This window comes from Pan paniscus, chromosome 15, assembly GCF_029289425.2.
Source record: "Pan paniscus chromosome 15, NHGRI_mPanPan1-v2.0_pri, whole genome shotgun sequence".
In the NCBI taxonomy this organism is placed as follows: Eukaryota; Metazoa; Chordata; class Mammalia; order Primates; family Hominidae; genus Pan; species Pan paniscus.
In genome coordinates this window covers 21,817,139-21,841,333 of record NC_073264.2, presented here as the reverse complement: position 1 = coordinate 21,841,333, position 24,195 = coordinate 21,817,139, and the positions used below count along the sequence as shown (strand labels likewise).

Genomic DNA, 24,195 nt, shown 5'->3' with positions numbered 1-24,195 from the left:
ACTCCAGCCTGGGACACGAAGTGAGACCCTGTTTCAAAAAAAAAAAAAAAATTTAACAGAGTAAGAACCTATACTTTAACTGGAGGGCGATGTGAGGAGTCAAAATAATTGATTAATCAATTATGTCCTCAGCATTGAAAGTCATTGTTTTTGTCTGGAGATGTGTAAAACGTACACTTTGATCTCCAGTTGTTTATAGTCTACTTGGGAAGGTAAATCTAACAAGAAATATGTAATAACAATAATAACAGCTAACATTATTGAGTACTGTGTACCGGGCATTGTACTGAGTACATTATATAAATTATTTTACTTAATCCTCATAACCATCAGAGTAGGAAGATTTCATCTTTTTTCCCTCTTTTTATAGTTGGAACTGAGGCTTAGATGTGTGCAAATAAGTGGCAAGGTTCAGATTCAAAATCAGCTAAATTTTATTTGAAGCCTAAAACACTTAACCCACCTACCTTTTATCTACTAAGCCTGTTAGTTCAAAGATTACCTGAAGGTAAATTTTATCAGGCCAGCTTTGGATCTGGGGGGAAAAAATGAAGGTAAATTTTAACTTGAATCGATCTAGACTGTTTATAATGGAATCTGTTGCCTAGCATAAGTTAAGCATGTTGAGGTCACAAAGGATAAGAAATTACCCTTAAGGGATGAAAATTCTTTGGAATAGAATGCAGTAGGCCCACGCAAACAACAACGTGTATAAATAGCTTAAATTAGCCTGTTTTTGCCTAAGTACATTAACTCAAAAGGAAACTTGGTTTAAGAAGTTCACTCCAAAAATAGTGCAAGAAGCATCACTGGTCCATAAAGAGGGGTGGAGTGGGTTACGTCATTTCAGCACCTTTTAAGGTAAAGGAGGAGGGAATCCTCTTGAACTCATTAGCCAATCAGGTTCTGAAGACACTTCCCAAGGCGACTTCCTGTCTCTCCACTTTCTTTCCCTCTCCGTTTTGGTGGGCTGGTGAGTGTGCGCTTAATTTTGCTCTCTCATTGTTTTGAATTTCTCTTCCATTTGAGTTATACACCCAGGTGGCAGGCCTTTATTTCAAGTCGGCATTGGAGTGTGTTTGAGTCGCAAGGAGATTAATTTCGGCTGCGTGGAGGTTGGGAGAAGGCAGTGAAATGCTCTTCCTGGCTTGTTTCCTTCCACGTGGGCCTCTGCAGTACTGGCTTTGCCTTCCATCTCCGAGTCCTGGTGACCCAGGAACAATAGACTGTGCTTCATGTGCACAGTGCGTGCATTTTGCTTGGCGGGAAAGATATTATCATCCTAATGCTGTTTTGATTTATATCTCCCTGGGTGAGGTCAGATTTCGGGAGAAGGCGTTCAGCTCAGTAGAGTTTAATTCTCCGGTGAGTGTCTAGAGGGCCCAGGTCCTTACTGGGTTTGTGGAAGCTGCAGCGTACCTTGCCTTTCCCCTGGCCTTTGCTCAGATCATTTCGGCTTTCTTGGTGAACCTGGGCAGCAAACTCTGAAGACAGATAAGCCTTAAAAGGAGCTCCTAATTTTTAATGTTGCCACTGTGGTGATTGTGTCCTTAAAAGCTATGGAAAAAGATTAGGGACCTTAGTTCAGGGCAAGCCTCTAGATTTAAATTCCAGCGCCACAGTTTACAGCTCTGGTGACCTTGGGAGAAGCAGTGAGCCATTCCGAGGCTTAGCTCTCCAAGATCAGATAAAATATATAAAAACTAGGCTCTAGTTGGTGTGTAATAAATGTTAGGTACCTTTAGAAGTAAGCAGTACTTATTTATTCACAGCAAGTATTTTGGATATCTGTTTTCTCATAAAAAGTTTTGCTTAGTGACCTTCAATGTCATTTCACTGAACTCCTTTCTTTTGGTACATGTTAATTTTTATGTGATGTTTGTGTTGGATATTCTTATAGGCAGAAAGTGTGAGAAAGACAAATAATAAACCAGTTAATCGAATGTAGTAATAGGTATTTGTAGGCCTCCCATAATTTTTATAATTCTCAAGCATTGTTAAAATTTATTTTTTGGGGCATGGCGGCGCATGCCTGTAATCCCAGCTACTCGGGAGGCTGAGGCAGGAGAATCGCTTGAACCCGGGAGGTGGAGGTTGCGGTGAGCCGAGATCGCGCCATTGCACTCCAGCCTGGGCAACAAGAGCGAAACTCTGTCTCAAAAAAAAAAAATATATGTATATATATATATATATATATATATGTATACACATCATATATATATATATTTTTGAATAGGTAATACATTCACATGGTTCAAAATTCAAAAGATATCAAAGTTTCTTATCCCCTTCCCTAAGCCATCCAATTCCTCTCCCTCATAACAGTGTTACTAAGATATTTTATGCATATAAGCAAATATGTGTAGGTATCCTTCCCTTTTACTATACCTACTCTACTATGTGTCTTACTTTTTCCACTTAAGTTCCATGAGTAGAGTGTTCACATTCTTCATAATGGTAACATAGTATTCTTTAAAAATTATTTTTTTAAAAAATATATTTTTTCAGTAGGTTTTCGGGGTATAATGGTAACTCAGTATTCTAATTTATGTACCTACTATAATTTATTTAGCTTTTATCAGTAGGTATTCAGATAGTTTATGATCTTGATATTTCCCCCTCAAATGAATAACCTTGTAAATAAGTCAGTTGGCATAAAGGCATTTCAATTGGGTTTTGGTATATTCTTGTTTAAAAGGACTCTAGATATTTTGCAGTGCTTCCTATTTATATTTATTTTGTACACGGTGGTGACTAGAAACCAATCAATACTCTAAACTTGATTGAGCAATAAAGGATTTTCCACCGAAAGGAAAATCATCTTGATGGCTTTTATGTGAATATATCTTTGCCCACTTTGGTTTGAGTGGGGATGGTTTATCTTGTTATGAGCATGTGTTTAATGCTGGGAAGGAGTGACAGCAGTGGCCCAGAACAACCAAGTCATTTTTGTATTCACAGGGGCAGAAAGGGCATGCTTTCAGTGTTTACTTAGAAAATGTGTGCTGGATATGCCCCTGAACTCATGGTGTTGAGGGAGTATTTTAGTATTAAGTTAGGAAAAGCTGAAATGTATTTTAGGATATAAACATGCAAAATAAAAAAGGAAGCGTTTGGGAATTTCTGCAAAGCTGTTTTAGTCTTAAGAGGCTTAGTTCCGGTTTTTTAGGTGGAAGTTTTGTGAGTTGGGAAAACATTACATTCTTTCCAATGGAAGCATGCTTTTGTTAATAAGACTTCATAATACATTGGAGTCTTCATTGTTAAGTAGGAAATGAGGGGAAGGGGGAAGCAAACCTGTGTCTTTTTTGCTTGAAAGACAATATGGCCGGGCGCGGTGGCTCACGCCTGTAACCCCAACACTTTGGGAGGCCGAGAAGGGTGGATCACCTGAGGTCGGGAGTTCCAGACCAACCTGATCAACATGGAGAAACCCCGTCTCTACTAAAAATACAAAATTAGCCGGGCGTGTTGGTGCATGCCTGTAATCCCAGCTACTCGGGAGGCTGAGGCAGGAGAATCGCTTGAACCCGGGAGGTGGAGGTTGTGGTGAGCCGAGATCGCGCCATTGCACTCCAGTCTGGGCAACAAGAGTGAAAAAAAAAAAAGGACACAATATCTTGGAGTTGGAAGGGCCCTTATGAGTACTATATGAGTGACCTTTCTGGCTTCTGGGTTATTGTGAGAAGTGTGACTTTTTGTTGTTAAATTTGTTTTTATTGTAGATTCATGGGGTACATGTGCAGGTTTGTTTCAGGGTATATTGCATGATGCTGAGGTTTGGGCTTCTATTGATCCTGCCATCTAGGTAGTAAACATTGTACCCAATAGGAAGTTTTTCAGCTCTTGCCCCTCTCTCTCTTTTCCTCCTTTTGGAGTACCTAGTGTCTATTGTTCCCAACTTTTTGTTCCTGTGAACCCAGTATTTAGCTCCCTACGCAAGATTTAGCTCCCAACGCAAGATTTAGCTCCCACTTATAAGTGAGAACATGCAATACTTGGTTTTCTGTTTTTGCGTAAATTCTTTTAGGATAATGGCCCCCAGCAGCATCCAGCAGCTCCAGTTGCTGCAAAGGACATGTTTTTTTTTTTTTTTTTTTTTTTTTATGGCTGTGGAAAAGTGTGAAATTTTTAGGCAGAATATTTGCCTTTCTACTCACTAGCTGGTTGAGCTTGGGCAAGACATAGAAATAACATATTAAACATTTAACTCCATGCCAGCTACAGTGCAAAATGTATTTATTACCTCAGTCTTCACGGAAGTTTTAAGAGGTATGTAGTATTTGTCCTCATTTTACAGAGGGGACAGCTGAAGTTTAGAGAAGTTGCATAACTTACCCATGGGCACAGCAAATACATGAGAGAGCCAGGATTAAAATCTAGTTTAGTATGATTTCAAAATCTATTATTTTAGGGAATATTAATTAGTGCAGCTATGATGGAAAACAGTATGGAAATTTCTCAAAAAATTAAAAATAGAACTACCATATAATCCAGAAATCCCATTTCTGGGTATATTCAAAGGAAATAAAATTAGTATGTCAGAGATACCTATACTCCCATGTTCATTGCATCATTATTCACAAAAGCCAAGATACGGAATTGACCTAAGGGTCCATCAACAGATGAATGGATAAAGCAAATATTATACATATGTACAGTGGAATACTATTCTGCCTTAAAAAGGAAGGAAACTGATAGTGAGTGGGAAATAAAACTTGGAGTCTGTTCTGATAGCAGTACCTTATATAACTATCTCTAAAGGAAAACTATACCAAGCTATTAGTTTAGTATTTACTTCCTATGAACAAAATTTTGTGTGTTCATTTTGTTTCAGGTTGAAGATGAAATCCACTGAGGAGGGAAGTCCAGCACCCTGTGTGCCAGTCCAGAACTGGCCCATCTGTAGACCCCCTGAAAATCATATGGGCTTGGATTTGGATATTCTCAACAGAAAGGGTTAAAGGCTGATGGTACCTAAAGCCTGGTACTTGAATTTTGATCAAGATAAGCTGCCTTAAGTTCTCTTCATTACACGTATGTGTGTTTTTTCTATCTAAAAAGCCTAGCTTAGAGATTCTTTGAGTTACCATTGTATCCTATAATGCTAGGTGGCACTGAGTAAATTGGAATAGAGTCAAAAGGAATGGTGATGAAATCTTAACACGAGTATCTGCTGATTTAGTATCAATTTGTAGTTTGTATTCGGCCTTCATGAAGCATCTGTTCACGCATATAAAATGTACATTTTGGCTATGAACACTAGTACTTTGAAGTGATTACTGCCCACAGTCAACAAAATGCTGGGATCATTGACTGTTTATGGAGCATTTGCACAATACTTAGTAAATACGAAATGTCCTTTGTATGGTGGAATGACACTTGTTGAAGCATGCATGACTAGAATCCTGCAGGGAGCATCACACATTGGGAAAGGTATCACATATTTAACATCAGGATTTATGTGCCAGGCTTTGTGCTATGTGTCAAAACAAAAAGACCAGGCCTCTTGCAATCTGGGTTTTGTTTGTGAGTTGAGATTAATAGAGAAGTTGTTCCTTTCAACCTATAATTATTATCCTGTAAGAATACTTAGATCAAGTAGTTTTTTTTAATTTCCTTTTTTAAAAAAATTTATTTTAGGTTTGGAGAGATCAAGGAGTTTTAAGGTAGACATTGTTAAAACTGGAGAAACCTTTCACACCATGTCTTGCTTCTTGTCTACATTCTCTTAGTTAACCTTGCATCCTGCTGATCTGAAAACATTTTACATAATTAAAGCATTATAGAAGTATAGGGCAAGGAAGGAGTAAAATAACATTTTGATCATATCTGTCTGAGATATTTAAAATGCTTCAGTTTCTTTCCAACCTACTGAGCTAGCATGTCACTGCATTACATTTTAAAGCAAACCTTTAGCTCTGTGTATTTCCTGTAGGAAGTACCATGGTGAATTGAAGAGTATGGAGTTTTGATGGAATTGAATTTAAATCCTAGCTCTTACTAGTTAGGTGACCTTAGGAAATTTATGTAATTTTTCTGAGCCTCAATTTTCCTGTAAATAGGGGGTTGTAAAATTTAAATGATACAAATTCTATACTGCTTGACAGATAGGATTTCTAAAGAATGATAGCCACTGCTTTCTTTTCTGTCAGCTTATTTTAGACCCATTCTTAAAGGCACTAATGTCGAATGGAGCCTTCTGTTATGATGGAAATGCTCTATGTTTGTACTTCCAATTTAGCTATTGAGTAATGAAAATGTGACTAGGGTAATGGGAGAAACTTAATTTTTAACTCTAATTAAGTGGTTACTTATTGGACATGCAACTTTAAGGTCCACTTATGACCCACTTTTTTTGCTTCATGAAGCCTTCCTTGACCAATCCTACTTCTTTTCTTAACCTTACTTGCTTTCTACTACTTATTTGGTGGTATAATTTCTATGAGTCTTGTCTTTCTGGCTAGATTGTATCTGAGGTTATGGATTTTTAAATCTCCACATTGCTGCATGAAAAAGAATATAATGATGAAAGTATAACTGCAGTAATTTTAGCTAACAAGTTTTAGATGATCATTACAAGTAAATACAAAAAATTTTCTAGCTAGTAATTAGGTGAAGAGTAGGGAATAGTGTGAAGGTTGCCTGCAAAGATGAACTGCGTATCTAGTATATATTTGACCTGAAAGTTCAGATGACACGCAAATGCTGGAAGAGGAAATTAAAGCAAGACTCTTTCTTACATTGCCATCTTGTGGCAGACTTGGGTTACAAATGTTACTAATTAAATTTTCCTATATAAAGGGAAGATTTTCTTCAGATTATTTTGACAAAGGATTACGAAGAGTAAAGGTTAAATACAATCCGGCATTGGCTCAAATGAAATTGAAACATGCTTTGAAAAAACTGACTATTTTGGATTATTTTCTCAGTTATCTGAATCTTACAAGTTCTTGACTCCTTCCTCTTGCATAACTGTTTTTTTACTGTGAGGTTGTTGACCTTTATAGCCTTTCAGAAGTTGGTTAGACTATTGTGCAGTTTTATCCAAGCTTGTAAATTTATACAAAATTAAGCTTGTGTAGGGGTCCTGCTTGGTTTTTTGTTGTTGTTGTTGTTAAATTTTTTTGTTTTGTTCGAGACGGGGTCTAACTCTGTTGCCTAGGCTGGAGTACAGTGGCACGATCACAGCTCACTGTAACCTTGAACTCCTGATCCTGCCCTATTTGATATTGAGCTTGGGCATTTGGTGACATTCTCCAAATAGATGAGTCAATAATTTATATTAATGAATGGAGAGTTAAATAAAGGATGAACGGTTACTCTAAATTTTCTTGTGACTTGGTATAGAACATGCTGGTGTGAGTTGTCATGTAATCATAACCTTTGTGAATTTATTTATGTTTTTTAAATTTTCCAGAAATGATCCTAGATAATTGATAGATCCTGTGGTTCAACTGGATTTCTAGATAGAAGCTGGATTCATGTGATGCCAGAGGTAAGAGTAAGAGCAAAATCTTCATTTTTACCTCATTTGGATTTCTAATCACTTAGCAAGACTTGGGACTCGGTGTTATTAGTGGATGGAATTTGGTAATTTAAAAAAATCCCCAGTTCTAACCTTAGGAGAATTTTCCTGTTTAGGGATGAGGAGCCAGTGCTGGTTTGCCCTTCCCCAGTGATTTACAGTTTGCCATGATGAAATGCATGTTAAGTCCGTGTTTCAGCTGATCAGCCTGATTAAACACATGCTCTGAGCAGACTAAAGCTAGGGGCAAACACCTGCAATTGAATTCTGCTTGTTGGAATTCATACTGGGATTTAGTCTGTAATCCCAGGTAATTCTTAAATCTTAATAAATTATGAATTTGAGACTAATGTTTTGTTGTGCTTTGATCTTTTGTGATATCTCTATATCCCCAAAAAATCACTTTTGTGAGTTAGAACTAGGGTCAGGAATCATTAATCTAAAAGTTCAAACACTACAGAAAAAGCACTGGCAACTGGTATAATTCTATAGGCAATTTAGCCTGGCAGTTTTAAACTAATCATTATTTTATCAATCTATACATGTAGATTAAAGGAAACACAGAGTTGGTTAAATCAATTTTGTGAAGACTATACGGTACAACACTATAGAATCACTTAAAAGTTATGATACAGTTTTATGTTTATTGAAATAGAACGGTATTCATGACACATGAAAAACAGATTATATAGAGCAATATGTTTCTGCTTAAATATTTTTATATGCATATGTTTGCTTAAGAAAACTGAAAGGATATATATACTAAAATACTAGGGGGTTATTTTCTCTAGAATTGGGTTCTACAAGTAATCTTTTATTATTATAAACCTATTTTCTAATTTTATTGTATTCATGTATTGTAATATTTTAAAAGTTATTTTAGGTAACTTAGGACAAGCTTATATTCTTTACCCGTGCCTGCATTTTCAGCAGAGAATTAGGTAGAAAGAAGGGTGAAATACAGGAAATACAAACAACTCAAAGTAATATCAGGACTTGAAATAATTTTTTAGCTTTTGTTGTCTTTTGCAGGAGTAAAATTTCAAGAGACTGAAACCAGATCTGAGTTTCGCTGTTCCAGTCTGGACCTCTTTGGTGCTGTAAATCCTGGATATGCTGTAGATGAGTACTGCGTTTTTCTTTTATGGTAAGGCTTACGTTGAGATTGAGAAGCTTTGCCATATATATGAGTCTTTGAAAATTCAGGTTTGTGACTTCATGGCCAGCTGCTAAGGTGCTATAAATTTCACTTTTTTTTTTTTTTTTTTTTTTTGAGACGGAGTCTTGCTCTGTCGCCCAGGCTGGAGTGCAGTGGTGGGATCTCGGCTCACTGCAAGCTCCGCCTCCCGGGTTCACGCCGTTCTCCTGCCTCAGCCTACCAAGTAGCTGGGACTACAGGCGCCCGCCACTACGCCCGGCTAATTTTTTGTATTTTTAGTAGAGACGGGGTTTCACCGTTTTAGCCGGGATGGTCTCGATCTCCTGACCTCGTGATCCGCCCGCCTCGGCCTCCCAAAGTGCTGGGATTACAGGCGTGAGCCACCGCGCCCGGCTAAATTTCACTTTTTAAAAGTCAGTTGAGGCCAGGCGTGGTGGCTCACACCTGTAATCCTAGCACTTTGGGAGGCCGAGGTGGGTGGATTGTCTGAGCTCAGGAGTTTGAGACCAGACTGGCCAACATGGCAAAACCCCATCTCTACCAAAAAAATACAAAAAATTATCTGGGCCTGGTGGTGTGCGCCTGTAGTCCCAGCTACTCAGGAGGCTGAGGCTTGAACCCAGGAGGTGGAAGTTCTAGTAAGCAGAGATAGCGCAACTATACTCCAGCCTGGGTGATAGCGAGATTCCGTCTCCAAAAAAAAAAGAGTCAATTAAAGATGTTGAGAAGTAGCATTGTATAGTATATATATGGGTTCTGGAGTCAGACTGAGTTCAAACGCATGCTCTATCACTTCACCAGTTATGCAGCATTGGCAAGTTTCCTAATATCTATGTCTTAGTTTTATATTTTAGAGGATGGCAATAGTATTTGACTCAGGGTGGTTATTTTGAAGATTAAATTAGTAAGGGTGTGGGTAAAGCATACGGTAAATGCTCAGTTTGATGTTAACTATTTTGTCATCAGAATCCATGTGTATATTTCTCTTAGATTCTGTACTACCTGGCAGTTTTTGACATCTGCATAATAGATTGACGAAAATTCTTTGTTTTGGCCTGACGTGATGGCTCATGCCTGTAAACCCAGCACTTTGGGAGGTGAGGTGGGCAGATCACCTAAGGTCAGGAGTTCAAGACCAGCCTGGCTAACATGGTGAAACCTCGTTTCTACCAAAAATACAAAAATTAGCTGGGTGTGGTGGCGTGCACCTGTAATCCCAGCTACTTGGGAGGCTGAGGCAGGAGAATCGCTTGAATCTGGGAGGCAGAGGTTGTGGTGAGCTGAGATCGCACCACTGCACTCCAGCTTGGGTGACAGAGCTAGACTTCGTCTCAAAAAAAAAAGAGGAAATTCTTTGTTTTTATTGCTTATGTATCTTTCTGTTAATTAGACTACCCCTCATTACCTTCACCCCGCCCCTCAAAACTTAATTAAATTCTAGAATTAGTCATAGGCACTATAATGTGTATCTTTATATAATTGTTGGAATAACATTTTCTTTAGTTGGTTAATCTTGATTTTGGTACTAACTTGTTATCTAGTTCCTCATTTTCCCTTGCTGGATCAGTTGATCGTTAATGATCTCTTCTAGTTCTTACTTTTTTTTTTTGAGACGTAGTCTTGCTCTGTCGCCCAGGCTGGAGTGCAGTGGCACGATCTCGGCTCACTGCAAGCTCCGCCTCCCAGGTTCACGCCATTCTCCTGCCTCAGCCTCCTGAGTAGCTGGGAATACAGGCGCTCGCCACCGCGCCTGGCTAATTTTTTTTGTATTTTTAGTAGAGACGGGGTTTCACCGTGGTCTCGATCTTCTGACCTCATGATCCACCCGCCTCGGCCTCCCAAAGTGCTGGGATTACAGGCGTGAGCCACCGCGCCCGGCCTCTAGTTCTTACTTAGATGTAATGATTCCTATCTTATAAGAGTCTCTTGATGTCTTCATTTTTTTTTTTTTGAGACAGGGACTCATTCCATTGCCCAGGCTGGAGTGCAGTGGCATAATCAGGGCTCACTGCAGCCCTGGCTTCCCAGCCTCGGGTGATTCTCTCACCTCAGGCTCCCAAGTAGCTGGGACCACAGGCCATCATGCCTGGCTAATTTTTTGTATTTTTTGTAGAGATGGGGTTTTGCCATGTTGCCCAGGTTGGGATGTCTTTATTTTTTATAAACGTTTCTTAAATTAATGTGGTTGGAGTTAAACTTTGATGGCTGTTCCTCTCACTGCTTGAAGCCTTAGGCAGTGGGATTTTGATCCATCATATATCAAAAATGGCTTATCTTCACTCAGGGCACCATGAGGATGGGCTGGCTGTCCGTTAGTGCCTTCTGATTTTTGCGGAGTCAAACAATTACTAAACGGGTGGTAATTCCAGATTAAGAAAATGTACCTGTGATTAAAAAAATAAAAGCAGCAGCCTAGTTTCAAAACACGAGCATATAGTAATTAGATAGCTGTCATCTGGCGCTATGAAATAAAGCCAGTTGATTCTGAGAGTTACTGAAACATTATACTCTAAAGTCATTCATGTTCAAATTTTAAATGGTTTACTCAGTTTTTTAGAGTGGTTGCTCACACACGTCAGGGCAGTTTTAAAAATACACTTTTTGGCTGGGTGCGGTGGCTCACACCTATAATCCCAGCACTTTAGGAGGCTGAGGTGGGCGGATCACCTGAGGTCAGGAGTTCGAGACCAGCCTGGCCAACATGGTGAAACCCTGTCTCTACTAAAAATATAAAAATTAGTTGGGCATGGTGGTGTACACCTGCAGTCCCAGCTACTTGGGAAGCTGAGGCAAGAGAATCGCTTGAACCTGGGAGGTGGAGATTGTAGTAAGCCGCGATTGTGCCACTGCACTCCAGCCTGGGTGACAGAGTGAGATACTCCGTCTAAAAAAAAAAATTTATATATATATAAAAAAAACTTTTCTTTGCAGTATGAAGGTAGATAATTCTTCAAGTTAAAGATAGACTTTTTTCACCAGAAATGGCTTTATGGAATCAATTTGCAAAAATGTAAGAGGTGGCAAAGGAAAGAATAAAATAATATTTTCATTTTCTTCTGTTATTCTTAGATCCTTTGGTAGATTGTAAACTCCATGAAAGCAGGATGCCTTCTTTTTCCCTAAGGCTTGGCCCAAAAGAGATACCAAAAAAATACTTGCTTATATACTAACCTAGTCTCTGGGTGTGGGAGCCATAGAGGGTTCAGGGTGGGGTGGTGGGGAAGGTGGGGGAAGCCCTGATTGACAAACCAGGGCGGTTTCCAAAAGGAATTCTTGGCATATGTACTCAAGGAGACATGTATAGAACATTCACTGTGGTATTGTTTTTAATTGTAAAACCTGGAATCAGTGCCTATTATAAGAATGACTGCCAAAACCAATCTATTTATGTGAGGAATAGATACATAAAACCTTACTGGTATTTAGTAGGAAATCTTTTATTGTTAATATTTTATTTACAATCTTACTTGATATTTATCATTGAGTTAAATTGCACATACCATTCAGGTATGGTTAAAAACTCATTTCTGCTTCATGTTGAAATATTCTCAATTGTTTTGGCTAAAGTATACTGTCCTATATGCTGTGTTTACATCCATGATGGTATATTTAACATGCAAGGGGTACAAAATAAAAATCCAAATATTGAAAGTCTGGTATACTTCACTGTTTTTGTAATGAGATTTAATACTCGTGCTTATACCAGAATCTCACAAATGGTATGCAACTGTAATAACTCGTGTTGGCCAGAATATGAAACATATTCTTTAAATTAAGATTCTTGATCACGCCGATAATCCCAGCACTTCAGAAGGCCGAGCAGGGTAGATCACGAGGTCTAGGAGTTCAAGACCAGCCTGGCCAAGATGGTGAAACCCCGTCTCTACTAAAAATACAAAAAAAATTAGCTGGGTGGGGCAGCGTGCCTGTAGTCCCAGCTATGCGGGAGGCTGAGGCAAGGAATTGCTTGAACCAGGGAGGCGGAGGTTGTGGTGAGCTGAGATCGTGCCACTGCACTCCAGCATGGGTGACAGAGCAAGACTCCGTCTCAAAAAAAAAAGATTCTTGAAATTGCTTCATCGATAATATACATTTCATGAATATTCAGTAGTTTGTCTAAAAACAGTAAACAACTGAGTTAAACCATTTTACAAATTACAAGAAATATGTTAGGTCTTCAGGCAGTCAGACTTTTCTGTTGCAAATCTCAACTTTTGGCTATAAAAACAAGGTATCAAAATAAACAGGAAGTTACTTCTATGTGTTCAAATATAGCACAACTACTACTTGAAACTCAAAGCCTTTTCTCCTTAATTATAATATCTTCAGACTGCTTTTCTCTATATAGATTCTCATGGAAAGTATTTCTTTTTTTTTTTTGAGACGGAGTTTGCTCTTGTTGCCCAGGCTGGAGTGCAATGGTGTGATCTCGGCTCACTGCAAACCCGCCTTCCAGGTTCAAGCTATTCTCCTGCCTCAGCCTCCTGAGTAGCTGGGATTACAGGCATGCACCACCATACCCAGCTAATTTTTGTATTTTTAGTAGAGACGGGGTTTCTCCATGTTGGTCAGGCTGGTCTCGAACTCCCGACCTCAAGTGATCCACCCACCTTGGCCCCCCCAAAGTGCTGGGATTATAGGCGTGAGCCATTGCGCCTGGCCTGATTCTCATGGAAAGTATTTCATATCTATAATTTTTTTTTTTGATTTTGAGACGGAGTCTGGCTTTGTTGCCCAGACTGGAGTGCAGTGGCGTGATCTTGGCTCACTGCAACCTCTGCCTCCCAGGTTCAGGCTATTCTCCTGCCTCAGCCTCCCGAGTAGCTGGGATTACAGGTGCCTGCCACCACATCCAGCTAATTTTTGTGTTTTTTTGTAGAGATGGGGTTTGATCATGTTGGCCAGGCTGGACTCAGACTCCTGACCTCAGGTGATCCACCTGCCTTGGCCTCCCAAAGAGCTGGAATATAATTTTGTTATTCTGAGTAGTTTTGTCTTTGTGGTTGGTTGCCTTGTTTTTTATAGCCAATAAATATGATGAAATATCATTCTAAAAGCAAATGAAATACATTTCTAATATTTTGATGCATATTGTATCCCTTGCATGGTAAATATAACCTAGGAATGCTACAGACTAGACTACCACTCCATCAAATACTGAAGTTGTTGGAATGTTTGCTTTCTTGAATGTCGTGGTCACTCTGGCCTGGCCTTCACAACTCTTATTGTAAGTTATTCAGACTCTTTATGTTGGGAAGAATGAATTAAAGTTGTATATATGAAAAGCAAAACTTTAGAATTATTGAAAACAAGAGTATGATATTGGAGTAGACATAAGTACAAAAAGGAAAAGTTGATAAATTTGTGTACACTAAAATTCAAACTTATGTTTGCATGTCATATTACTGTTAAATGACTCCATATAAATCAAGAAAGTCATCAAAGGACATGAACAGGCAAATCACAGATGAGGATCCCTGAGTAGTCATTCAGATGAAAAAATGCTCACTCTTACGAGTAATGAAAGAGTTGTACATTAAAACAACACTGAGATACCATTTCGCTGTCATCAGATAGACAACAATGAAATAAAGTAAAACAACTTGACATGTGTGCATGTTGCTGAATTTATAGCATTGGGCTCTTCTATACTTTGCTGGTGGCAGTGAAATTTATGCTTTTACTTTGGAGAGTGGTTTGGCAACATTTAGTTGATTTGAAGTTGCTGATATACTAACCCAGGCTCTGGGTGTTATATTCTAGAGGAATTTTTGGCACGTGGACTCAAGGAGACATGTACAGAATGTTCATTGCAGTATTGTTTTTAATTGTAAAAACCCGCAATCAATGTCTATTAGAAGAATGGATAAATTGTAGCATATTTGCAGTACATGGTGTTAAAATGAATTAATGTTAAGTATTTATTAACTTAGATACATCTCAAGGAAGTGATCATATTGCAGTGCAAAGGGAATTGGCTAGGATCACAAAGTTAGGTACTAGTCAAATTAGAATATTTTGCATTTTTCAACTTTAAATGAGTTGTACTATTTTTTGTATTAATATTTCTACATTTGGCATAGTTAAAACCAGAATTCACACAGAAGGCTCAAACAGCCAAAAACAGATGTTAGGGAGTATATGGTTCACACATGAAGATCTCCTTTTTTTGGAACTGGTTTATACCAAAATTAAATTACCACTTTAAAGTTATCAGAAGATATTTTAGGAAATGTACAAAGGCCTAATTACTCCGAAACAGATGACAAACCTTGTAGGAAGTTGCACAGTTTTTGACAGTTTTTTGTTTGAAGGAAAAAGATTTGATATTATGGTTTGGCACTACTCAGAAAGGGGTTTGCAGGGTTTGATGTCCACTGCGTGGCTAATTGCATCTGTTACTAATTCATGATAGGTTCACAACATCTGGAAAGACGGCTACAAAAGATGGTATAAGGCTGGGCATGGTGGCGCACGCCTGTAATCCCGGCACGTTGGGAGGCCGAGGTGGGTGGATCACTGGAGGTCAATAGTTTGAAACCAGCTTGGCCAACATGGCGAGACCCTGTGTCTACTAAAAATACAAAAATTAGCGGGGTGTGGTGGCATGTGCCTGTAATCCCAGCTACTCGGGAGGCTGAGGCAGGAGAATCATTTGAACCCGGAAGGCGGAGGTTGCAGTGAGCCGAGATCGCGTCACAGCACTCCAGCCTGGGCGACAGAGTGAGACCCTATCTGGAAAAGAAAAAAAAGCTTCATTAAGGTTTATATCCTGAGGACCCGTCTAGCTTTCCTCTTCAGGTTAATTTTTAATCTGAATTCTAACAGATCCATATAGATTAAGCAGAAAATAATTACCTAAAGCAGCTGCTATGGGTAAGCACAGAAGGGCAAAGAAAATGACAGGCAACAGCATTAGAGTAAAACTGGCACAGTGCAATCATTTAAACACTGCTAGCAGTTCCAGGAGAGCACGCAGGTAGGTCACCTCAAAGTTCTGACCCTCAATACTATCAATTAATTAAATAATTTTTTTTTTTTTTTTTTTTTTTTTTAAAGACGGAGTGTCGCTCTTGTTGCCGTGGCTGGAGTGCAATGGTGCGATCTCGGCTCACTGCAACCTTTGCCTCCTGGGTTCAAGTGATTCTCCTGTCTCAGCCTCCCGAGTAGCTGGGATTGCAGGCGTCCACCACCACGCCCAGCTAATTTTTGTATTTTAGTAGAGAGAGGGTTTTACCGTGTTGGCCACGCTGGTCGGGAACTCCTGACCTCAGGTGATTTGCCCGCCTCAGCCTCCCAAAGTGTTGGGATTACAGGCGTGAGCCACCGCGCCCGGCCCACTATCGCTTAATTTAAAGAGCTGTAATGCATGTTTGTAATGCAGACTCAAGGAAAATTATAATTTCCTTAAATGTGTATAGAGGATGTGTGAGAGTGGAAAGATGTCTATTCCAAGGTGGATAAAAAATAAAATGGTGGACTACCTCAACATGGAGGTGCCAGCTGTCCAATTACAGCTGTCACACTGTTTCTGGGAATTTCTCCCGATTCTTAGCCGGAGCTGCGGCCCGCGACTCCCTCAGCCTGGCAGGTCCCAGGATGCTTCGGGGCAACCCCACGCATGCGCGCTCTGGCGTAGTTCCTGAAGCACTCGCTCGCAGAGAATCCTGGAATCTTCGCTGGTGGAGCTGTGGAGGCAACGGAGTTTTTCCGCGCTTTTTCTTTCAGCCTCAGATTAAGTATCATTTGTTACTATTATTTTCTCTACTGAGCGTGGAAAGCTGGCTGAAAATTCCAGAGTGTAATTTCTGTGGGTCTGTTTCTCTAAAACTTGCCCCTCACGCAGCTTGTACAGAAGTTAGATTGGCGCTTACTCCCAGCTGGTGGAAGATTCGGGATTAGCTGCGCCTCTGCTGCGTGAGAGAGGGCTCAGCTTTAAAGCTTCCCAGCTCCTCTGCTTTCCCGCTGCCCCCTACTCTGCCGGATGTAAAATAGGTCTCTTAATCTTAACTGTGGCTGCCAGGTGACATACCTGAGGAAACTCACTCAGCGGGGCTATTGGGATAAAGGTGTGCGAGTGTTCTTTTCTATTGACCCGGAGGGCCAAGGCAATTTTTTTTTTTTTTTTTTTTTTTCTGAGACGGAGTCTTGTCGCCAGCTGGAGTGCAATGGCGCCATCCCGGCTCACTGCAAGCTCCGCCTCCCGGGTTCAAACGAGTCTCCTGCCTCAGCCTCCTGAGTAGCTGGGACTACAGGCGCCCGCCACCACACCCAGCTAATTTTTTGTATTTTTAGTAGAGATGGGATTTCACCATGTTAGGCTGGTCTCGAACTCCTGACCTCGTGATCCGCCCGCCTTGGCCTCCTAAGGTGCTGGAATTATACAGGGGTGAGCCACCGCGCCCGGCCTATATATATACATGTTATGAGAGAGATTCTTGCTCTGTCCCCCAGGCTGGCGTGCAGTGATGCGATCTCACTTCACTGCAACCTCTGCCTCCCGGATTCAAGTGATTCTCCTGCCTCAGCCTCCCGAGTAGCTGGGATTAGAGGCTTGAATCACCACGCCTGGCTAATTTTTGTATTTTTAATAGAGACTGGGTTTCACCATGTTGGCCAGGCTGGTCTGGAACTCCTGACCTGAAGGGACCCGCCTGCCTTGGCTTCCCAAAGTGCTGGGATTGTACGCTTGAGCCACTGAGCCTGGCCCACGTATATATTATTTTTGACGTTAGCAAGATCTGTAACCACCTTTGTCTTTACCTTTATCCTTAAAGCGTTTTTAGAAAACCGGACAAACGAGCACAATTAATATTATCGAGTAACTGAAATCAATATATCAATTATAATAAATACAAGGAATATAATAAAATGTGCAGTATTTTATGATAAAAACTTGCATGTTATATTTATTTTTTACTTATTATTTTCATTGCAATTTAACTTACTTGGCCTTTTTATTTACCCCTTCTTAGGACTCTCTTCAGCTTCTGGAGACCTCACTATCCTATTATGTCTTTGTGTGAAGACATGCTGCTTTGTAATTATCGAAAGTGTCGCATCAAACTCTCTGGCTATGCATGGGTCACTGCCTGCTCTCACATCTTCTGTGATCAGCATGGCAGTGGTGAGTTTAGTCGCTCACCAGCTATCTGTCCTGCCTGCAACAGTACCCTTTCTGGAAAGCTAGATATTGTCCGCACAGAACTCAGTCCATCAGAGGAATATAAAGCTATGGTATTGGCAGGACTGCGACCAGAGATCGTGTTGGACATTAGCTCCCGAGCACTGGCCTTCTGGACATATCAGGTTAGTGCTTAGTCTAGTTTCTCTTGAGCATGTGATTTATGGCATTTGTGGGAACTTCTAGTGTCTTTCCTTCATTGTATTATTATTAATTTTTTATGAGTATATGAGAAACTTTTTATTAAATTGTTTTCAAAAGCAATAATGTTTATTGTTGAAAATCAAAAGGAAGAAAATTAAAGCACTCATAATTCCATCACTCAGAGATAACCATTGTTTATATTTTGGGTATACACACACACACACACACTCACACACTCTCTCTCTCCTGTATAAAAGTAAGATAATAACACACACACTTTTATTGTTAAGAGTTGACAGTATATTATATCTGGTATGAATTTTTCTTCCTTTTGAGACGGGGTTTTCTTGTGTTGCCCAGGCTAGTCTGTAACTCCTGGGTTCAAGCCATTCTCCCGCCTCAGCCTCCTGAGTAGCCTGTGCTTCACTTGGTATGAATATCTTGTTAAATATTTTTTAGTTAACTATTCTATAATCATATTTTAATGGTTATATTGTATCATAATTTATTTCCAAGTTATTAAAATGCTATGATAAGCATTCTTATCAAATACGCATCCTTAACTTTTTCCCTTTATGATTTCTACTTTTAGTATTTCCTTTGAAAGACCTCCCTGTGGATGACTTTAAGCATGTCCTTGAATGTATTGTTGTATCTTACATATACACTTATACTTCTTAAGGATGTTTGTCATCTGTCAAGTAACTTTTTATTATATTTTTCTGGGTAAGTTGTTTCTCTTACATGCTCCTCCATTTTTCAACTCCTTTGGTTAAATACCAAATAGTGTTTTTGCTGGCTTATGTGGTGAGAGTATGTTTATTTTTGTAAGCAACTGCCAAATTGTCTTCCAAAGTGGCTGTACCATTTTATATTGCCAGCAGCAATGAATGAGAATTCCTGTTGCTCCACATCTTTGCCAGAAGTTGGTATTGTCCGTGTTCTGGGTCTTGGCCATTTTAATAGGTGTATAGTGGTGTCTCATTTTAATTTGCATGTCTCTGATGACATATGATGTGGAGCATCTTTTCGTATGCTTTTTTGCCTTTTTTTTTTTTTTGGTGAGGTGTATATGAAGTTCTTGGTCTTTTTTTTTTTTTTTTTTTTTTTTTTTTGAGACGGAGTCTCTCTCTGTCGCCCAGGCTGGAGGGCAGTGGCGCGATCTCGGCTCACTGCAAGCTCTGCCTCCCGGGTTCACGCCATTCTCCTGCCTCAGCCTCCCTAGTAGCTGGGACTACAGGCGCCCGCCACCACGCCCGGCTAATTTTTTGTATTTTTAGTAGAGGCGGGGTTTCACTTTGTTAGCCAGGATGGTCTCGATCTCCTGACCTCATGATCCGCCCGCCTCTGCCTCCCAAAGTGCTGGGATTACAGGCATGAGCCACCGCGCCCGGCCGAGTTCTTGGTCTATTTTTAAATTGTTTTCTTATTGTTGAGTTTTAAGTGTTCTTTTTATCCTTACTGTTGAGTTTGAAGTATTCTTTGATCCTTTATCAGAGCTATCTTTTGCAAATATACTCTCCTGATCTGTGGCTTGTCTTTTTATTCTCTTACAGGGTCTTTCACAGAGCAGAGATTTTTAAGTTTAATGAAGTCCTGCTTCTCAATTTTCTCTTTCACGGGTTATACCTTTGTATTTTAAAAGTCACTGCCAAATCCAAGATCACCTGGATTTTACCCTATGTTATCTTCTGGGAGTTTCATAGTTTTGCATTTTATGTTTAAGTCTGTGAACCATTTTGAGTTTATTTTTGTGAAAAGTGTAAGATCTGTCTAGATTCATTGGGTCCTCAATTTTTTGCTGGCTATTGGCGAGAGGCTGTTCTTAGTTACTTGCCTCTTGGGCCTTCCTGACATGACTGCTTGCTTCCTCAAAGCCAGCAAGGGAGTGTGTCTCTGAGTAAGACAGACCTTATAGTCTTAGGTAATATACTTATGAAGTGACAACCTGTCACATTTTCTGTAGTAGTCTAGTCACAGGTCCTGCCCATGTGCAAGGGGATAGGGAGTTACACAAGGGTGTATGTACCAGGAGACGATAATTTGCGGTTGTCTTAGAGTCTGTTCTTCATGCTGTGGATTACTTGAAAAATGGGATTATATTTCTTAAAAACCTTTGGAAAACATGTCACTTGTTAAGACAAATACTCAGTTCTTTCGGTGGTATAAAGTTAGTGGTTTGAGAGTATTCTTCCAGACTTTTTTCTATGCATTTAGTAACATAACTTATTGTTTTCGGTGCCTCATTGTGTATCCTGATTGCTTCTTAAACTGGGTTCTGAATGTTAAAATAACATCCCTATATAAGCATCTTTCTCTTCCTTTTGTGTTTGTATAACATTTTACAATACATAACTTTGTACCCAATACCTTAAAAATCTTTTTTCTTTTGGAACCAGGTACATCAGGAACGTCTCTATCAAGAATACAATTTCAGCAAGGCTGAGGGCCATCTGAAACAGATGGAGAAGATATATACTCAGCAAATACAAAGCAAGGATGTAGAATTGACCTCAATGAAAGGGGAGGTTACCTCCATGAAGAAAGTACTAGAAGAATACAAGAAAAAGTTCAGTGACATCTCTGAGAAACTTATGGAGCGCAATCGTCAGTATCAAAAGCTCCAAGGCCTCTATGATAGCCTTAGGCTACGAAACATCACTATTGCTAACCATGAAGGCACCCTTGAACCATCCATGATTGCACAGTCTGGTGTTCTTGGCTTCCCATTAGGTAAGAAAGGACATGTATCAAATGTCTGTTCTTTAAATCAATGATTTTTTATACTGCTCTGCCCACTTCCAAGCATTCAGTGGAGACGATAAGGATAAGACAAGCATTGAGTTGTGGTAGGCTCTGAATTCTTCACCCATGTTTCAACCTGTACATCATTGCTTTTATCTATTGTATTTGCTTACATTTAAATTAAAGCTTTAATTTGAGCAGTTATCTCTGCAAAATGAAAGTTTGCAAATTGCTACATTAAGTTAAAAGCTACGTAGTTGTAGTAATAATAATATTAGCTGTCATTTATTGATTCCTAAGTGCTAGGCACTGTTGTGTTTTATATAAATTCATATAATTTACAAAACTTTATGAAGTAAGTATTATTATCCTTCTTTTATACAGATGAGAAAGCTGAGGCACAGAAAGTTAAGTAATTTGGTCAATATCACTAACCTGTTTTCAGAGCCTATACTCTTAACCATTTGCTATCCTCCAAGAAGGCCATGTTTCAATTTTTTTCACCTGCCAATACTGATTGTACAGTTCTTAAGTTGTCAGTTTGGTTGTTTTGTTCTTTTGTCTAATCATTTTTCCATTTATCAAATATTTAGCAAATATGTTTTATGTACCAGCTTGCTAGGTATGATCCTAACTAATGAGGATATAAAGGTTATCCAAATAGGATTCTTTCTTTAAATCACAATCTAGTATGATGCCATCTCTTTTCTGCTTGTTAGGTGCCTTGCAGACGGAATGAATCTCATATCTTCCTGAGCTCTCTCCTTTATACTACTCTTTATGCAACAAAATCCAATAGATTTTTGCTATGCTATTAATGGAAATTGTTTTTGGCATACAAAAAAGTGAAGCCTCTTGTGCTGGACTTTCCTAATACTCATTTTTGGATATTTACTATAGGCTGAGGAAAAAGATTTAATAGGGGAGGAACTGATGTCTTAGAAAAGGTGTGAGGTGGTCAGGTGCGGCCCAGCACTTTGGGAGATTGAGGTGGGATAATCACTTGAGTCCAGGAGTTTGAGACCAGCCTGGGCAATATAGTGAGACCCTGTCTCTACAAAAAAAAAGGTGGGGGGCAGGTATGAGGTGATGAGATGAGGAATATCAGATATAAGAATAAAAACCTAAATTTCTGCTTAACTTTCAGTTTTACTTATATAATGTAATTTAGTCAGAGTTACTGTAAATGGGCATTATAGATATACTTATTTTTTTGTCACTGTCCACATTTGTCTTATTTTTTTCATATTCACCAGTTCTTTCCCATTCCTCTTTTTGTACACAGTTAACCTTTTTATGTCCTGCTGCCACTGTTAGCTTGAAGGATATATAGTCAGCATTTTCCTTTAGTTATTTGGTCCTTTAAAACCTGTAAAAGCCAAGGAAGGGTTCAGTGGAAGTAGTTAAATGTTCATTTAATCAGATCTATTATCTGCTTTGTCTTAAGCCTATGCTAATTGATATTGGGTCATGGTATATGCCAATATTTCAGTTATATTTTTTTCTAGAATGTTTATTGCAATGTTTTTTAAAAAAATTCTTAACCTGGGGCAAAAGATTTTATATGTCTGTTTTTTTCTAAGACAAATATTGGAGAAAAAATATATATTCATATATATATATTTGATGATTCCTCTGAAGTAGATTATATAGATAACAAATGAATAAAATTATGTTTTTCCTTTTTTTCTGCCCTAGGTAACAACTCCAAGTTTCCTTTGGATAATACACCTGTTCGAAATCGGGGCGATGGAGATGGAGATTTTCAGTTCAGACCATTTTTTGTGGGTTCTCCAACAGCACCTGAACCCAGCAACAGCTTTTTTAGTTTTGTCTCTCCAAGTCGTGAATTAGAGCAGCAGCAAGTTTCTAGCAGGGCCTTCAAAGTAAAAAGAATTTGAGCCACGCATGGTGTCACGCACCTGTGATCCCAGCTACTTAGGAGGTTGAGGCTGGGAGGATCACTTGAGCCCAGGAGTCTGAGGCTATAGTGATCTAAGATCATGCCACTGCACTCTAGCCTGGGCAACAGAGTGAGACCCTGTTTCTAAAAAAAAAATAAAGATAATTTAGCTAACTTTACAGAATGTTTCTATGTTCATCTTCAGTGATTTCATTTAGCAAATCTTTTTTCTGGATAGGACTCCCCAGCTTCTCTGTGCTTTTAAGTCTCTGAAGTTGTTTTCACATTATCAACATAACAAACTCATTGGTAGTGGGGAGTGGTTTAGAGTCTGGTTTCTTTGTTTCTATTATTTAAAGCATAAGCATTTTATTAATCTCAATTCCATTGTGAACTGCTGAATTTTCATCCCTAGTGTGAGAAGGTCACAATAGTATTTGTTTCAATAGATAACTCTTTCTCCCTATGCTGTTTCTCACTGAGCTGTGGTGTTTATGCCTTAAGTACCTGTGTTATATGCTACATGTTGCTTTGAATTCTGGTATTTATGCATATCTGTGTATGTAAGTATGTTAATGTACACTGATATTTTGCTGTATTTGCCAGTATGTTTATGTGAAAAATTTGGTCTTGGAAAATGGTGGGTGATGTGTGGCTTGTTATTTGGGTGTGTGTATTTATTTGTATATATTTATGTATTTACCTTCGTATTAACTTGTTTGGAGGTGTGCTTATGTCAGTGAACGAGAGTACAATTTGATGCATGTATGTTCAGTCCCTATTTGTATTTAAAAATAACTCACGTTGATGAAGTTATTTTTTAAAGTTAATTTTTTTGGCATTTACAGTCGGCCCTCTGTATCCATAGGTTCTGCTTCTGCAGATTCAGCCAACCATATATCAAAAATATTTGAGAAAAAATAAAAATAATATAAAAAAATACAAATTAAAAACCAATACTATATAACAACTATTTGGATAGCATTTACATTGTAGGTATTATAAATAATTTAGAGGTGATTTAAAGTATTTGGGAGAATCTGTAGTTATATGCAAATACCATGCCATTTTATAAAAGTGACATGAGCATCCAAGGATTTTGGTATCCATGAGGGTTCCTGGAACCAATCCCCCAAAGATACCAAAGGAAGACTATTTTAAAATAAAGCTACTTCTTTACCTTTTTGTCAACTGTTGCCTTGGGTTTACTTATTTAGGAATGCACTTCTGCAGAAAGTTTACCAATGTGTTATTGATCTTGAGATTGTATTAAAATAAAAGATTTATTTATTGTTTTCCTTTATTTAGTGAGTATTTCTGACTATTATTATGGGAATTAAATTCTGTTTATGCATTTATTTATTTAAAATGTAGAGCCATGATAGAAATTTGAAGGACATTCTCAGTAACTTTATGTCCTGTTAGAGGAAAGATTTGAAAGCATACTGGCTGGAGAGGCAGAAGATCTGGGTTCTGGTTTCTACTTAGTTTGAACTTTCTTGGACTTAGTCTCTGTATCTGTAAAATGAAGG

At 38.9% G+C, this 24,195-nt stretch overlaps 1 protein-coding gene and 2 non-coding genes across 5 annotated transcripts; all 3 read left to right on the top strand.

Annotated features, from left to right (window-relative positions):
• Positions 1-1,042: 1,042 nt before the first annotated feature.
• CCNB1IP1 (cyclin B1 interacting protein 1) lies at positions 1,043-23,966 on the top strand. 3 transcript variants are annotated; one of them, XM_063596453.1, is made up of 8 exons: positions 1,043-1,365; positions 4,838-5,037; positions 7,421-7,498; positions 8,561-8,675; positions 16,243-16,426; positions 17,663-17,996; positions 20,415-20,748; positions 22,459-23,966. In XM_063596453.1, exons 4-8 carry the CDS (start codon positions 8,651-8,653, stop codon positions 22,659-22,661), a joined length of 1,080 nt encoding a protein of 359 aa, XP_063452523.1. In that variant the 5' UTR covers positions 1,043-1,365; positions 4,838-5,037; positions 7,421-7,498; positions 8,561-8,650; the 3' UTR covers positions 22,662-23,966. The 3 variants fall into 3 exon arrangements, with proteins under 3 accessions (XP_063452523.1, XP_054953202.1, XP_034793121.1); XM_055097227.2 differs by lacking the exon at positions 16,243-16,426 and having other exon boundaries at positions 1,045-1,365; XM_034937230.3 differs by lacking the exons at positions 1,043-1,365; positions 4,838-5,037; positions 7,421-7,498; positions 8,561-8,675; positions 16,243-16,426 and adding an exon at positions 15,138-15,194.
• On the top strand, positions 7,688-7,764 carry LOC112437116 (small nucleolar RNA SNORD126). The gene has a single exon (XR_003025776.1). It is a non-coding gene; the product is annotated as a small nucleolar RNA SNORD126 (small nucleolar RNA).
• Positions 10,887-11,034, top strand: LOC112437107 (small nucleolar RNA SNORA79). Its single transcript, XR_003025769.1, has one exon. It is a non-coding gene; the product is annotated as a small nucleolar RNA SNORA79 (small nucleolar RNA).
• Positions 23,967-24,195: the final 229 nt, after the last annotated feature.

Coding starts and splice junctions, on each gene's coding strand:
- CCNB1IP1 (XM_063596453.1), top strand. CDS start 8,651: ATGAGTACTGCGTTTTTCTTTTATG. Junction 8,676..16,242: donor TACTGCGTTTTTCTTTTATG/GTAAGGCTTACG, acceptor CCCGATTCTTAG/CCGGAGCTGCGGCCCGCGAC. Junction 16,427..17,662: donor TTCTTTCAGCCTCAGATTAA/GTATCATTTGTT, acceptor ACCCCTTCTTAG/GACTCTCTTCAGCTTCTGGA.